General features: G+C 39.1%; 1 protein-coding gene across 1 annotated transcript in view; it reads right to left on the reverse strand.

Annotated features, from left to right (window-relative positions):
• The window catches only part of LOC124596114, a 147,662-nt gene that overhangs the window by 82,556 nt on the left and 46,582 nt on the right, over positions 1–18,524 (reverse strand). The window contains exon 6 of the mRNA XM_047135128.1: positions 2,002–2,043. Coding sequence (XP_046991084.1) covers positions 2,002–2,043 — 42 coding nt within the window. The remainder of the gene's footprint in view (positions 1–2,001; positions 2,044–18,524) is intronic.

Genomic DNA, 18,524 nt, shown 5'->3' on the forward strand with positions numbered 1-18,524 from the left:
CTGGAAAAGTGAACCCTGTAAAGAAGCTCAAGAATGTGGAAATATGTTGTAATACCAATACAGTGCCTATGTTTATCAAACAGTGTCAAAAGAAACAAAGGATATTATTCTTTTGTGATTTCCATACATTATTATCATGTGCTAAAGACCACATTCAATACTGAATGAAAGAAAACAAGCTAGTGAGGGAAATAACTGAACAACTTCCTACACATACATCACATTACAGCAGAAGATCAAATTCAAATGGAACATTCACAACCAGTGTTCATTCTGGGACAAACATTTATAAATTATTCGTACAGAATAAATGCAAGTCATGTGCCTTACGAACTGCCTTGCTCATTCCCAATCCATACATCTGAGTGAAATGATACAGGCTTTGGTACATCAGGAATACCTTTTGCTATACCCTGGTTTCCTAACCTTTCTATTACCTAAACCAATGCTTCAACCATAAAAATAAGTACATTCTTGGATCTTGCTATCCATCTGATCTCAATTTGTGCTAGTGCATTCTCCTTTGTCTATTCATCCTCTTCTACACGATCCCTTCCTCCACTTTACTGTTTATATTTGGAATCTTTCTGTCTTCTACTAGTGTCCCCTCCCTGATGTATCTTTTCGCAATTCCTTTCAACTTTTCTTGTCATATTTTTTGGTTTGTTTATTTTTTGTTCCTAAGACTATAATTTCTCTTCATGTAGTCCCTCTCCCACCACCTGATCATCAGCATCTTAATATTACAACTCAGGGATAGTCAAAACTCTTGAATTTCATTCATTTTCTTAACTACGAGGGCTATTCAGATAGTGAGGTCTGATTGGCAACAAAATGCAAACCACATTGAAAATCCGTTGAAGCTTTGCACAGGTGGGTTGGGCGTTGTCTCGAGTATGCCTGTCGATCGCATCACGTCGCTCTTTTCAGTTCAGAGCGCACAGCAAGAACGTAATGATGCCCAGAACAATAATGTCTCCCGCCTAGCATGAGTGCCCATTGAAAGGTTTCACCTGATTTTATGCAACTCCATATATTGTAACTGTCACATGTTTCCTTCTTGATGACAATTCTCAGCTGCACATTGCAGGGGCAATGAGGACACCCCTGCACCGGTTTCAATGGGAACTGTTTGATCACACCCCACACAGCCTGGACTTGGATCCCTCTTACCAGTGGCTATGAAAACAACATTTTTGAACAGACAACAAACTGTAGACCAGCACAGAGAAGTGGCAGTAAGCACAGGTGGCTGCCTTCTATGATGAGGGTATTGGAAAGTTGGTACAACACTATGACAAATGTCTAAGTCAGAGCGGTGACTATGTAGAAAAGCAGTTGGAAGGTGTAGAAAACTGCTACAAATAAAAGATTTTTAATTTCCACAGTGGTTTCCATTTCACGACCGACGGGATCTTACTTTCTGTACAGCCCTCATACAATCATTACAGATTTCATAAACATTTGTGATATTGAATGCATGTCCTCATGCCATACAATACACATGTTTAATATGCTAACTGCAATACTTGGGATGAACACAGCATTACGACAACAAGGATTCATACTGCTTGAGAGTGATGAAGTGCACAGAGACCAAAAATTCATAAGAAACATAATACTAGGAAGCATTTATATGGTAGAGGTGGTTTCAAAATGGGCAGAAAAGATTTTGCCAAACTGGCAATCTTTATAGTACTACATAGTATTAAAACATATTAGTATGATATTTTCTCCCTTTATGAAGGTTATAGTATATTGTAGGAATATCATTCATAGCCTTATAATAGCAGTTTTACACTAAGATGCACATATATTGGAGAGTAATTCAGAATATGGTGGCATGGGACAACATTTTAAAAATTGTTGACAATTGTTTGGAAATATTACAAAACTCAAAGTGCAAAAGAATTTACTGCACTCTTACGCTACACTACACTACATTACAACAAAGACAATAAAACTTTTTACCCAACCATTAACTTCATGCAATAAACTTACATTTTTTCTTGATTTCCTTTTCTTCTTGTCCGACTTTGAGCCCTGAAAATGACAGAACATTACTTTAACAGCTTCATTAGTAAATAAAAAACTGAAAAGACAAATGAAAGAGTAATCTCGTACATTAACACACAAATAAACATGAAAAAAAAAAAATGACCCAAATTATGACACACTAAATCAAAACTTCCTTCTCAACAAGTCAAAAAGGAATACAGATGACAAAAGGTGTAAAATGATGTCACAGGGAAGTGAAAATTTCTCAGAATCTTTAATGACAACACATTATGTACAAAGCAGGAAGGGTGTTTCATGTGGGATTAAATTCCAGTTTTAAATATCCATGACAAATTGCAAAAGGGATATCTCATTTTGAGAAAACAACACTTCAATACAATACATGGAATAAAGATGACCACTATCTGTTAATTGAGGTTTTGAGTGGTCAACAGGCAAAAAGCTCAGTAAGGTTTTCAGTGTTGTTTCTGTGCCAGCCAAACACTTCATGACTCATCTACATAGTGAATGGTTACCTTTACTCCTTGTATTACCTGGACTTAAAAGTAGATGGCAGGAGCTACTGAGTAACAAGGAAAAGTCAAGTTACAGTAAGGCTGCGATAACCCGGCACTTGATAATCCAATAGACCCGACAGTCTGGAACACATCAGAAATTTTCCTGTGTTTTTAGCTCAGTGCAGCAGGCAGTACAGGCCATGGATGCCTTCAGGAAACATCGGAATTGACACTGGCAGAAACTCAGCTGCCGAAGAAGAGCTGACTGATGATGTGATATTACAAAGTGTTTCAACTCACATGAGGCACCAGAAACTGACTGATGAAAAAGAAATACCTACAACTCACAACTCTTGGGCTGAAGCTTCAGAAGTCTTACAACATTTTTTTTGAAATTCACTGAGAGTGGCTGACAATACAACACTTCTGAAGTTGTGTATCTGCACAGTGTACAAAATAATTTTTGTCAAAAAAAGAGCTCAATCCAAGAAACATGTTAGCATTTCTGCTATGTTCCATAGCACTTAGAAGAAAATTTCAGCTGAACTATTCAAGATAGATACCAGTGTGACACAGTCATGCCTTCGACGAGTCATATCTATGTGATTCCTAGAGACAGTAATACCAATTAAACTGCAGCAAATTTTCTGTAACTTTTTCATCAATTAGCTTGTTCTTGATCCTTTCAATCAATGGTGATTCTTCTATTTTATTTCATAATTGGTGTAAATAAATTATTTATATAAATGAATTATTCTAAAACTTTTGAGGCTCAAATTAGTTTAATAGAGCACTACAGTGCTCAAGTTTTAATTTTGCTTTTACAGAAAATTAATACATAATTTTCATGCTGTAATCTCTCCTGCTGCATTTAATAAATAACAGTTACTTGTTTTTATACATTAAAATTCAGGTTTTGATTATATTCCTTGTTTTAATCCAGGTTTTTAAAAATAGGCTTGATAATCTGGCATTAACAGATCCCCAAGCATGCTGGATTATCAAAGTCCTAACATATATTAAAGGCAGGGGGGAGGGGGGGGGGGGGGGAGGTTAACCATTATACTGGACTAGAAACATCTGTCTAGGAAAAGAAAATTTAAGGGGACAACAATCTACCATACAAGGGCATTTTTAAGGAGAATATGGACACTACTGAATATAGAAGTATTCTGCTGAATCACATAGCCACACCACTGAGCAATTTACGTAGGATTTTGGCACATATACTGCATTACAACATTATGACCTACCTCTAAGAAAATGCTCTGCTGGCAGATGGCCAGCATGGATTCACAAAATATTGTTCTTGTGAAACACAACTTTAGACACGGGAACTTAAGTTATTTCTACATATCCAAAAAGCTTTTCACATTGTTCCTTACTGGCAGTTTCCAATCAGATTTTGTGCCTGTGGAGTATCATTTCAGTCGCACGACTGGTTTCAAGATTTCCTGTCAGAAAGGTCACAGCTCATAGTAACTGACCCAAAGTCGTTGAGTGAAACAGAAGTGATATCTGGGGTTCATAAGAAAGTATAGGGTGGGGCAAATAAAAGTGGCTTAGAGAACAGAGTTCCAGGGTAGAAAAAAAAAAAAAAAATAACAGTAGAGAAGAGGAAATACATTACTGACCTGAGTATAGCAGATGCCGAAAATGACTACCACTCATCTCTTGGCACTTTTGGGCCCTGCTCAATAAGTTCCTGATGGCGGATCACAGCTGGACTGCAAGGATTACTGCAGTCTTATTCGAAATGTTCTGCTGCAGTTCTTGAAGACTTCTCCATTCTGTTGGAATTAACTGTAGGTCTTTTCCTCCCCCATTAATGCTGCTATAAATGGTTTCTAAAATGTTGACAAAGTAATACACAGTGTCTGATGCAAGAAGATGGGACCAACAATACACTGTGCAGACACGCACACTAAACCCCAACATTCTGATCATGCAATAGTGTTTCGTGGAAGGTATGCAGATTCTCCGCTGCCCAGAACCTGTGATTCTGTAAGTTGACATAATAACATAGTTGAAATCTGGCTTCATCACACATAATAAACAGATCCATGTCCAAGCCATTAATTGTTATCTCAGTGAACAGACACTCACAAAACTGTAGGTGCTGTGGAGCATCTGCTGATTTTACTGCATGTACAAAAGACACTTGATAGGGATGCATGTGCAATTCCAGGTGGTGTATTTGTCTGCATGACTGACATGATGTCAGTCTCTTGCAACAGGCATTGGGTTGATTTGGTAGGACTGAGTCATTTTCTGGCGAACTGCAGCCACATTTTCTGGTCTGCCGGCACATTTTGGAATGTTTTTTGACTTGCTCAAAACAGACCCTGTCTGATTCCATTTTCAGACTAAGCACTGCATGGCACTCTTTACTGGAACTCTGACACCATTAAACTTCTCATCAAACAACTGACGACACCATTCCCAAGACTTTGTTGTCACGCAACTTTCCACAACAAATACACACTGCTCCACTGTGAGTACTATCATCCCGTTTGCACAGCTCCACCCACACTTACACAGCTCACACTACGCTCTGAACTGGTGTGGAAAACAGGGCATGCATACACGGGTATGCATGTCACAGGGCATGGTTACACGCATACAGTCACGTCCGAACGCATCCACTCATCCAGGCCACTTATGTGCCCCACCCTGTGTTATAGGCTTTCCGCTGTTTTCACTCTATATAAATGTTTTAGGAGACAATCTGACTAGCCCACTAACATTGTTTACAGATGGTCCTGTTGTTTACCATCTAGTGTAGCCATCAGAAGATCAAAACAAATTGCAAAAAGACTTAGACTAGATGTATGCATAGTGCAAAAAGTGGCAATTGACCCTAAGTAAATAAAAAAGTATGAGGGCTTCCACTTAAGTGCTTAAAACTGTATGCTAAATTTCAGTTACACAATAAATCACACAAATTTAAATGTTCTTGATTCAACTAAATATCTATATATCAGATACGGAGAAAGGGAACCAAAGACTGTATTTTATTGATAGAGCATTTCGAAGATGCAACAAATCTATTAAAGAGATTTCTACACCAGGCCTGTCCAGGAGGCAGCTAGGCAATTGCGATCTGTCTTGCTCACTCACTGCCCGAGTAGTGTGTGCTCGCAGTAAATGAGGCACTTCAGACATCACTATGTAGAGCAAAACTATGGGTTGTCTTCACAGGAATGACCATGTGTTAGGTTCATTGTAACCTTAGACAGTGTACATACTTTTGGCACAGTGCTTAAAATGGAGAGTAGGTCATTTTTAATCGATTAAAGGCATTGTGATGACTGGGTCAGGTGCTTCATAGAGAAGGTCACACACATCAATATCAGTATATAACATGTCAGTGCAGGGTGCATAGCTACATTTAGATCTTATTGACCTAAAATGCAATAAACAGTTGGGTGAGAAGTTTCATAAATAAATAAGCTTCACAGACGTGTATAAAATTTTTCATCAGCAGAAATTTCCATGACTTTACAAGTCTGTAGCTATGATTATGTCAACACCTATACTTAGGCAAGCAACCTTTTCCTACAAATAGAACGAAATCTACCCACAGAGGACAGATTTCAACTTAAAAACTTATCTTCAAATTAGCAGTTCTCAAAAAGAGATACCAGACATTGATACTTTATTGAAATGCAAAATAAATAGTACTCACTGACATCCCATGTTTCTATGTTTAACTTGTGAATAAAATAGTCACAAGCTGATGTGAGTTTAAACTCTGTCCAAAAACTACATTAATCATAAGGTTGCACCAATCATAAGAAATATCATGTTTCACACTTAACTGCCACATCTGTTCTTTGCTTCCTCAATTAAAACAAATGTCATTTCTCACCAACGTAACTATCTTAAAAAATAAATTTTCATAAATGGCTTTCATTAACCACAATGAAGCAATACACTTCCGTGGAACTAACATTAGTGGCCACAGAACAAACTCATTGACAATAGTTTCTCATGTGGAACCATTGCTTTCCAATTCCTCCCCTCCCTCCCCTCCCCTCCCCTCCCCTCCCCCTACTACTACTTGCTGTGAGGCAGCTGGTTGCTCAGAGCTGTGATCTGAGCGCGAGTCAGCTCACGCAAGTAGATCAGTCAACAAGTCTAGTCTACACTACACCTTTCTATCCTCTTCTAGAGTGCAGCTGCATGGTATGGTATCCTTACCAGATAGGATTGACATAGGAAACTGAGAAAGTTTAAAGAAGTGCAGCTCTTTTGGTATTATTGAAAATAGGGAAGGGAGTGTCATGGATATGATACGTGAGTTGCAGTGGCAATCATCAAAACAAAGGCACTTTTCACTGTAGTGAGGCCTCTTCATGAAATTTCAATCACCTACTTTCTTCCCTGAATGCAAAAATATTTTGTTCACTTCCACCTACAAGGAAAGAAAAGACTGTAACAATAAAATAAGAAAACTCAGAGCTTGCACAGAAAGATTTAGTTGTTCATTCTTTGTTGTGCTATTGGAGAGAAAAAAGGTTGAAAATGATCTGAAATTTGTTCTATGAACCCTCTGCCAAATACTTAAGTGTGAATTCCAGAATGGTAGTGTAGGTTTGGATGTTACAGCAGCAGCAGAAAGGAGAAAAAATACACAGAATAATAGATGTAGGCATGGGTAGACATGGAACTATAGTAGCACAGACAAATTCAAATAGGAAGTTGAAATTAAGATATGCTGGAAGCAACTCTTTACCTCTTAATTTGGAAGACAAGGGCGTGTCGACATGTTGAAAGCCTCAAGTCCTTCATTAAGGACCAGTGGTGAACATGTAGCAGGTAACACTCAAGTTTGAGAATGAACACACTAATGTATGAGAGTAGTACTAATCGTGCTTGTTTGTGATCTGAGTGATATGAAATAAAGTTTATTGGCCCTACTCTGAAACAAAATGTTTTGTTTTGTTAAAATTAAGAAAAATGTTAATACATGACTTGTGAAATATTGTCAGTTGGATACCTATAACAAGAGGAATGTGGCAGAACAGTAATGTTTTCAACACAGTTATGTAGGGTACCAGTGTGATACATGAAACTCATCAAATCAGCAGTTAAGAAGCCTATGAGGGAAACAGTAGCTGAAAACCTAGTGAAAGGGAAAAAAAATGAAAAGCAAATGACGACTCATGACTGTGAGTCATGCTGTGACAATTTTTTATTGTTGTGTCTTTTTTTTTTTTTTTCCTTCCAGAAGGTGAAATGCTGTATTCGGTTTCCAGTACATGAAAAACATCTGAATAGCATCAACAATTAACACACTATGGTAGAACAAACAAAACACAGGCCAGTTTATGGACCCAGTGAAGTAACCAACACTATAAAAATAATGTTTCGTATTTGGTTGGTACATCTTTGATTTGAAAGTTCTTTTATTTACTTTACTTATGACTACAACTAACAACTAATATCAGCAATTGAGTACAAAGTACAAAAATTACTCATTGGTTAGGAGAATTAGGTAATTTGTCAATCACTGAGAAATCACTGTCAAAGAACCAGCTAGTTTGCTATCATGAGAAATAGTGCCAGACTTGTATAATAACACAATGGTCCTATTACTACCCTCAAAAAGTAATTACTGCTAGCAACAACTGCAGCATTCATTTGTGTACACATCATTCACTACAGAAACTATCTCCCCATCTACTGCCATTATTTCACCTTTTTCTGCAGGCCTTGATTTAACATGATTTTGAGAAAATTTTCATTGACCTCCCATTTATGCGTAAGCAATTGCATACATTGTGGCATACACATATTTTGTTACCCCCTGCCCAAGTTAAAACATCAAAAACACATGTGAGAGAGAGAACCATCAGGAAAGGAAATGGAGGTGCTTCTACAGAAAATGTTTATCAGAGCAAGGAAGAATAGTTTGCCAATTGCTTACATCTCAATCTATTAAAACCACTATTGGGATACTGCTTTTTATTTAATGTCTTGTCTTTCCTAACACTGGCACTACTTTCATTATTCAATGATTTGCACACTCAGTTTATTGATGGGCGTTGGCAGGATTGTACCATACTACAGCCATATCACACCTTTTTCAAATTTTAATAATGAAATTGCTACAATTTTGTTATTTTAAAATTCACAATACTATAAATGCTTGATATTTGACAAATCTCACAAAATGGGACACATTCTTACTGTGGAAATTATACTCCCAATACTCGTGCATACATACAATGTGGAATCCAAAATTTTCAGGACTGGTGCTGCCATCTGGAAAGTAAGAGTAATAGATCTTTGCGCCACTAGGAGGCAAGAGCCGCATATCTGATGAATCAGTGTTCAGAGTGGCATTCAGCTGAGAGGACGTGTTGCGTGTCCGCAGTGTTTTCCGTAATATTCTGTGTTTGGTGTGTGGCGATTTTACGATGGATCCGCGAACAGAACAGTGTGTGTGTATCAAATTCTGTGCGAATCTCGGGAAAAGTGCTACGGAGACCCTTGCAATGATTCAACAAGTGTTTGGGGGCAGAGCATGAGCTGTACGCGTGTGTTTGAGTGGCATGCTCAGTTCAGGGCCGCCATACAGACGTCAAAGATGATGCTCACACTGGAAGGCCCATTAGCCGCACAACGCCAGACACTGTTGCCAAACGTCAACAATTGGTTCGTGTGAATTGATGGCGAACCATTCAAGACCTTGCGTATGAAGTGGGTATTGGTTAGGGGACATGTCAACGAATGCTGACTGATGGATTGGGCATGCATTGTGTCACTGCAAAATTTGTGCCAAGGATCTCGACTGTCAATCAGAAGGCACAACATGTTGAAGTATGTACGGACCTTCGTCAGACCACATCTGATGATCCAACCTTCTTGTCATAGGTTATCACCGGCGATGAGAGTTGGATTTATGATTATGACCCAGAGACAAAGCAACAATCATCCCAGTGGAAGAGCCCGGGCTCTCCAAGTGCAAGAAAAGCGAGACAGATGAAGAGCAAAGTGAAGAGAATAATAATCATTTTCTTTGATAGCAAGGGAATTGTGCACAAAGAATTCGTCCCACCCAACCAAACAGTTAATTCTGTGTACTACTGTGAAGTTTGGCGACGGCTCTGTGAAAACGTGCAGCGACGACGGCCCGAACTTTGGCGTCAAGGGAACCGGCTGCTGCATCACGACAACACGCCCTGTCACAGTCACATGTCCTTGTCACATGTCCTTGCTCACCAGGACTTTTTGGCAAAAAACAACATGGCAATTGAGTTCACTGTCATCAACCATCCTCCACACAGTCTTGACATGGCCCCATATGATTTTCATCTGTTTCCAAAACTTGAAGAACATCTTCGAGCACTTCACTTTGATATTTATGGAGCAGTGCAAGTAGAGGTGAGGTTATGGTTACACCAACAAAGTAAAACACTCAACAGTGATGGTATCAACAAACTGGTCTCTCATTGGGAGAAACATGTTCATCTCCAGGGTGACTATGTTGAGAAATAAGTATGTAGACATGAAGAATAAAGATGTAGCATATTAATAACATTTATTTAATTTAAATAGCTTTGAGAGTTTTCACATAAATTCAGAGGTATTACTTTCCAGCACGCCATCATATTTTTAGACCCAGGTAAAATGCTCAGGATTGTGAGAGTTGTGAAATAACAAGTTATCTCTATTAGCAAGAACACACACTATACAAATTTTTATCTTCGTATCCACATATAAACATTTCCTTTTTTGGTGGTGGGGGGGGGGGGGGGGAGGGGGAGGGAGGGAGGGGAATAACCTGAAGAAATGGATCAATTATTCACATGAGTTTAGCTACACATTTCAGTAACATATCAAACAACTCCAACTCTACTGTTCACATTCTAGCATTCTTTTTCATTGTACCTGTCTGTGACCCAATGACGCCTCTACGTGATGAGTATGCCTTTCTGTCTTATTGTTATTCCACCCTGGACTTCCAACTGTTTGAAAAATCACAGTTAGGATGATGTCTATAACCTGAATATGCTATGCTCAAATTTGCCACACATTCACGAGACACTGATATACTTTTCAGTCATGAAATGTTGTAAGTAAATTTTTGACAGAATGTACATAATTTAGGAGCAAAGGTAACAACTCACTGAGTAGCAGTGGCATTGAGTTTATACACACACACACACACACACACACACACACACACACACACACACTGCTGGAACCACAGTTTGGCAGGAGACTGGGTGAAGGGATATGTTAGGGTAGGTGGGGTACGCAAGGGGAGGAAAGAGAGGCAAAGAGTGGGAGGGAGAGTTGGAGAATGCAAAAGGGAGAGGGGGCAGGTGCACAGAACAGGAATGTGACAAATAGGCCTGGAATCAGTGAGAGTGACTTGGGAGAGTAGTCTGGGAGAGGGTGACGAAATAGAGAAAAAGGGAGAGAGTGAGGAAGAGAGTGTGCATGCAGGGGGTTATCAGAGATTGGAGCCATGATGACTATGGGAATGAAGATGTGTTGCAAGGCTAACTCCTATCTACATCGTTCAGAAAATCTAGTGGTTGGGTGAAGAATCTATTTCTGCGGGTTGTAAAACAGCCATTGAAATCAAGTATGTTGTGTTCAGCAGCCTGTTCTGCCACTGATGGGTCAAGTCTGCTCTGCCAAACAGTGGCCAAGAGAACCCAGTGGTAGAACATACTGCTCAGGACAACATGCCCACTTTCAATGGCTGCTTCGCAACACATGCCATTTGGATGCTTCCCCCTCCAAAATTAGCTTTTCTGAACTAAGTAGACAGGTATTATCTTTGCAACATACCCTTTGATCCTGCAATCCTCTTGGCCTCAATTTCAGCTGTCTCTTCTGTCATTGCCACCCCCCTCCCTCCCAAACCTACTCCTCCAAAGACCATTGTGCACTGCATGAACTCACTGGCTTTGGTGCCTGTTTGTCACATTCCTATGCCACACACTTGCTGCCTCTTCTTCCTACTTTCCTATTTCATACACCTATTGTCTCCCTCTGAGTCATCAGCTACCTCACTCAAGCTACCCTTCCCCACCCCCGTTACCCCATGAACTAAGCACACCAGTTTCTTCTGTCCAACACTTTCTCCCGCTTGGCTAGAATCAATTACTTCTGTGATGCTGTCAATCCATCTCGTCCTTTGCCATCCTCTTCTCTTGTGCCTTCGATCTTCACCAGCCTTACAGCTTTTGCAGTGAACCCTGTTTTCTCATAACGTGCACAAACTAGGCTGCCTTTGGTTTCAGTATTAGACCTTACAAGGAGCAATCTGGCTTTTATTTGCTGTAATACTGATCTATTCATTCTTTTTGTGGTCCATTAAACACTAAGGAGTTTTCTCCAACACCACAATTCCAAGGCGTCTAATCGAAAACAGCCTTTCTTATGGCGCAGGTCTCACATCCATATATCACAACTGGAAAGTCCATAGCCCTTACTATACAGATCTTGGTTATTAAAGTTATGTACCTACTCCTTAAAACATTGTCAAGGTTGGACATAGTCTTTTTACCGAGTAACAAGCCCTCTTGATTTTGCAGCTCCAGTCACCACCAGCAGAAATCTGAGATAACTGAACATGGAATCTATCTATTGTTTCTTCCCCTACATGTCATCAAGTGATAGGTGTACTTGCCATAAATTTTGTTTTCCTGGTATTCAGCATTACACTAGCCTTTGACTTTTTCTTTCGTCTTCAATAAGAGGATCTTTAGCTCTTATTCACTTTCTGCTATCAGCATGGTATCATCTGCATATATAAGGTTATTTGTATTGATCGCAGCTATTGTAATTCTGGTTTCTTCTTCATCTAATCCGGTATCCCTCAATGTGTTCTGGATACAGATTGAATAATTAAGGAGACAACTTGCAGCCTCACCACTCTCCTTTCTCAATCTTGACCCATTTAATTGCTCCATATATGGTTCTCACTGTGGCTTCTTGGTCAGAGTATAAATTCCATATGAGGTAAATGAGGTGATCTGGTACTCCTATGTTTTCAAGTACTTCCCATAATTGATTGAGGTCGAAACAGTCAAATGCCTTAGCATATCAATAAAGTAGAGATTCACATCTTTCTGGAATTCTCTTGTATTCTCCATAATGCAATGGATATTGGCAATTTGATCTCTGGTCCCTCTTCCTTTACAAAATACAGCTTGTTCTTCAGGCAGTTCTTGGCCTGTATACTCCAGAAGCCTATTTTGTAAGATTTTCAATACAGTTCTTTCCTACACAGATTGTCGACATGTTCTGCCCATCTTTCTTTGATGTCATTGGCTTCTTTTAGACCTAACGTCTCTATTTTTTATCATTCCAATTTTTGCCTGGAATTTTCCTTTGATGTCTTTAATTTTTTGTTAAGACCCTTAACCTTCCCCATTCTGCTATTCTCTTCAACATCTTTGCTCTGTTAATTTAAGAAGATCTTCGTGTCTCTTCTAGCTAATTTCTGAAACCCTGTATTTAATTTAAACATTGTTGATCTATTCCCTTTGATATTTGCTTTCCTTCATTATTCTACAATTTGCAATGCCTCAGCCAATAACCATCTGAACTTCTTGATATTCTTTCTCTTGGAAATGTGTTTTTCTGCTGCCTCCTAGACAGCATAGGCTACTTCTGTCCACTAGCACTTATGGCTTTTTGTCTCCATTCTCAACTGAATTAAATCTGTTCCTGACTTCTACTATATAATAAGAAGATATGTTCTTAAGGCCGTATCTGTAAAGTGCAATATCTTTGGCTACTTTCCTCAGTTTCAGCCAGAATTTGTCAATTGAAAACTCGTAATCTGGTCCACAATCAGATCCAAGTCTTGTTGTAAATTACATGATAGCACTCTCCCACCTCTGATTACAAAGTATGTCACCAATTTGATTCCGGTATTGGCCATCTGGCGAAGTCTAAGTGTATAGGTGTCATATGAGTAGCTGGAACAGTGTTAGTAATAACCATTGAATTGTTTTAGTAGAATTAGAGGAGTATCTGTTCTTCTTCGTTTTTGTACCAAGACTAAATTTTTCCTTTACACTTTCAACAGTTCCAATCTCCAACTATGAAGACAACATCCTTTTTTGGCACCAGCAGCAGCAATTCTTGCAAATCTCCATAGAACTGGTCATTAACATCCTCTTCAGCAACAGTGGTTGGCATGTAAGCTTGAATGCTTGTGATATTAGGAGACTGAACTTGAAATCTGATGGATATCATTCAATAATTTTTATAATTGCACACCATTACAGCTTTTCTTAATCTGTTACTAACTATAAAGGCTACTCCATTACTTCTGTTGTTCTATTGTCCAGAATAGTATCCTGTATACCCATCAGAAGCAAATTCTCCAATGTCAGTCCACCCCATTTCACTTATTCCCAATATCAATGCCAATTCTCTTCTCTTCTCTTTTGACTACGTCCAGTTTCCCTTGATACACCGATCTTACATTCCATGTGCCTAAACTGTAGTTCTCCTCACAGCATCTTACTTGTTGTAAAGCTTCTCTTATTGCCCCCCCCCAGAAATCCAAATAGGGAATCTGAAATCCTATAACATTTGAGTTGATTAAAGCCATGGGATTTTCATGATAATTTCAATGTTGGTTTCCTGTAGCGTTTCACTGACTTGCAAAGTCCATCTGCTCACTGATTGTTTCCCACTGGAGTTGGTCACCCAACCTTCTACCGAGTTTCTCAGCTTAACAGGGACACCACATGTGGGTAGGAAATTGGGGAACTGAGGTGACAGTGGCCAAGAGAAATCTCTCCCTGTGTTTTTATAACTGCACCCCCCTCCCTTTTCTTTCTTTTTTTTTTTTTTTTTTTTTTTTTTTTTTTTTTTTTTTTTTTTTTTTTTTTTTTGTACTCTAGCTTGAGAAAGGATTTGTTGAAAGCTACTTGTGTATTCAGTCTTGTAAGAGTACCTGTTGATGACACAATGCCGCTACTATTTCATGAGTTATTACCTTTATTCGTGACTTAGCCATAAGATAAATCATGTTACAGTAAGCTGACAAAAGTCATGGGCTAGTGATCTGCATGTATACAGGTGGCAGTAGTATCACATATACAAGGTAGAAAATGGCAATGCACTGGCTGGGTTGTCATTTTTACTCAGGTGATCCATGTGAAAATGTTTCTGACGTGATTAAGGCTGCACAACAGGAATTAACAGACTCTCAATGCAGAATGGTAGTTGGAGCTAGACACACGAGACATTCCATTTCGGAAATCATTAGGGAATTCAATATTCCGAGATCCACAGTGTCAAGAGTGTGCTGAGAATACCAAATTCCAGGCATTACCCCAGACAACACCGTGTCTGACGGACTTCATTTAATGAATGAGAGCAGCAGCATTTGCATAGTGTTGTCAATACTAATAGACAAGCAACAGTTAATGAAATAACCGTAGATCAATGTAGGACATATGACAAACATATCAATTAGGACAGTGCAGCAAAATTTGGCCTTAACAGGCTATGGCAGCAGACGACAGATGTGAGTGCCTTTGCTAACAGCATGACGTCGCTTGCATGCAACACCTCTCGTGAGCTCATGGCGATATCAGTTGGACCCCAGATGACTGGAAAACCGTGGCCTGGTCAGACAAGTCCCCATTTCAGTTGGTAAGAGCTGATGGTAGCGTCTTACACAGACCCCACGAAGCCACATACTCAAGTCGTCAACAAGGCAATGTGCAAGCTGGTGGTGGCTCCATAACAGTGAGGGAGCTCAAAATTGTTATGTCCGGCTATTTGGAGACTATTTGAAGCCATACATGAACTTCATATTCCCAAACAACGATGGAATTTTTATGGATGACAATGTGCCATATCACTAGGCCACAATTGTTCGCAATTGGTTTGAAGTGGTGGAGACCTACAGATTGGATATACTGGGACTGAGTGAAATAAGGTGGCCAGAATCTGAGGAAGTTGGAGTGCTGCTGTATGTATGATAGACAGGTGAAGATGCAATGTACAGAAACAGTGTAGGGCTCTTAGTATCTAAAAGCTGCAAAAGAAGTTTACTGGAGTGGAAGCAAATGTCACAAAGAATAACACCTAAATCCTTAAGAACAAATGTGTGAAATATCACTATAATCCAATGCTATGCAGCTACTGAAATGGTTGAAGGAAAATTAAAAGATGCATTTTATACAGACCTAAATGGAGTGCTTAGATGAACTAATTGTAGATACATAAAAATTTTAATGGGAAACTTGAACACAAAAGTCGATTTAGAAAATGAAGGGCTTGAACACATCATGTGTGTACACAGCATTGTGAACAGAAATGCAAACGGTGAACTACTGATAGATACATGCGCTGAGCATGACCTAGTCATTGTAGGCACACTGTTTCTATCTACAATATCTACATCTATACTCCGCAAGCCACCTGTCGGTGTGTGGCGGATGTTTCCACATCGCAACTGCCATAATATAATGTGGGTCTTGCCATATCATGTTACTGAATATTAGATGGATCACACAGTCATAAGCCATACATTTTGACACACTCTGCTATGCATCAGAAATAAGAGAAGAGTGGCTGTTGGAGGAGATCACCAACTAGTTATGGCTGGGTTCAGATTGAAGATAGTGGCAAATAGAACAAAGCTCAATCACAGCAGCAAAAGTATAGAGGTAAGGTTAAAAGACCACCATATAATACAAAGATTTGCCCTTTAACTACAAAACAGATTGCAGATATGCTCTGACAAAAAATTTAAGCAGTAAGGAATTGAAACAGGTAGGCAAAATCTTAAAGATAGCTATCTATATGTTGGAGAGAACATATTAGGATTCAAGACACATCAAAGGAATGACTGGATCTCTGATGACACACAGAATGAAATGAGCTGCATGAAAGAACTAAAACAAAAGTTACAATTTTTTTTTTTTTAGACGAGAGTGCAGAAGATTGAAGCACATAAAAAATACACGGAGTCAAACAAAAGAGTGAAAATGAGGATACGGCGAGATAAAAGGAAATGGATAGATGAGAAAGCACAGTTGGCAGAATGGCATCAGAAAGGAAAGATAAAGGAACAGTACAATATGAATGAAGAGCTTTAGATGTGAAGGACCAGTTAAGAGCAAGAATGTGGTGGTGATGACAAACCAACAGGCACAACCACGGAAATGGGAGGAGCATTTCAAGGAGTTGTCAAATTGTAAAGACAACCAAGACGACTAGGTGGGGGATGTTCCAGAGGAAGTCAAAGCAGATCAAGATATAATTCTGTCCTGTCCCACAATGAGTGAAATTAGGAGTGCTTTGAGACACCTAAAAAGTGCAAAGGCTCCAGGCCTACATAACATAGCACTGGAGCTGTTAAAAAAGCCCACCCCTTACTGAAGCATATTTAGTTTGAAGAGAAATTCCCAAGGAGTGGAAAAGTGGATTGGTGGTAAAGCTCCTAAAAAAGGAAAATGTTTCAGACTGTGACAACTGGCATGGTATCACAGGATTAAAAATTCAGTTGAAAATTGACTGCATAAAGAACTGGTTGGTTTTCAGGTACAGTTGTGTTGATCTTATTAATACTCTTAGGATCATATCACAGTAAAGCAAAGAATTCCAGGCAACCCTGTACCTGGCATTCATTGATTCTAAAAAGGCCTTCAATTCTGTCGCACATGAAGTGCTGTGGCAGTTGTTGTGGAAGTACAGTATACCACAGAAGATTCTGATCATCAAAGATCTGTATGATGGCTACAAATGTTTTGTGCTCCATGATGAAAATGTCACAGATCCAACAGAGGTAACAGCCAGAGTTCGGCAGGGTTTTATTTTGTCACCAACACTCTTTCCTACTTGTCCCAGTTATGAGAAGAGTGACAGTGGGCAGGCTATGAGGAATCTAATGGAGGATCCATAAAGATTTGGAGGATTTGGATTTCACAGATGATGCTGTTTTATTTGCTCAAAGGCTGACAGATATAAAAGCTAAATTAAGCCCACAAAAAAAAGCAGAATTTGCTGGGCTCAAGATAAACATACATAAAACAAAGAAAATGACAATAAATTCTGGGAACATGGACGTGCCACTGCTTGTAGGGGACCAGCAAGGGGAGACTGTCAATTCATTCTCGTGTCTGGGTAAAGTGATGACAGAAGATGGTGGAGCCAGAGCAGACGTGAAGAACCACATAAAGAAGGCAAATGCTGCCTTTATAAGTGTAACCAATATGGAGAAACAGAAACTTCACATGCAAAACTAAAATTCATATTTTAATACAAATGTGAAGGCTGCTCTTCTGTATGGCAGTGAAAGTTGGAAAATAGATAAAAAGATAACATCATAACACCACAGTTATAGAGCTTCACAAATAAATGTCTCTGGCACATAATGAATGTCTAGTTGCAGGAAAAAGTAAGTCATGAGGATCTCTGGAGAAAAACAAACCAGACACTTGTAGCAGAACATATATGTAAGAGAAAGTGGAAATGGCTGGGGTACACATTGAGGAAGCCAGATGGAGCAGTCAAAAAGAAGGCATTGGAATTAGAAGCTGGTCTAGAGGTACAGAGAAGAGGATGGCTGAAGAGGAAGCAAGGAGAGTTGGAAAGACCTGGGCAACACCGAGGGAAATAGCCAAATTTTCAAAATTTATCAAATTCTAAAACAGGTACATATTTAGAAGTTTAATGATAACTAGGTCCACAGCCTTCATGCAATTTTTAAATGATATCATTCTGCTTCTGGCTGTTTACATATCATTCATTGCAGTAAATAATGTTTAATCAGCCGGAAGCAGGATGATTTCATTTTTTTAAAAGTGACATATTACACTAATCCACCTTCAATTTTAATTTCAGGGAGGTTTTTTTTTTTATCTTGTCTTGATGTTGCCGTTGTTGTTTTGTGGTCTTCAGTACAAAGACTGTTTTGATACAGCCCTCCAAGCTAGTCGATCCTAAACAATTATCTTCATTTCTGCGTTAGAACTGCAAACTACATCCACTTCAATCAGCTTCTTG

This window comes from Schistocerca americana, chromosome 2, assembly GCF_021461395.2.
Source record: "Schistocerca americana isolate TAMUIC-IGC-003095 chromosome 2, iqSchAmer2.1, whole genome shotgun sequence".
Taxonomy (NCBI): domain Eukaryota; kingdom Metazoa; phylum Arthropoda; class Insecta; order Orthoptera; family Acrididae; genus Schistocerca; species Schistocerca americana.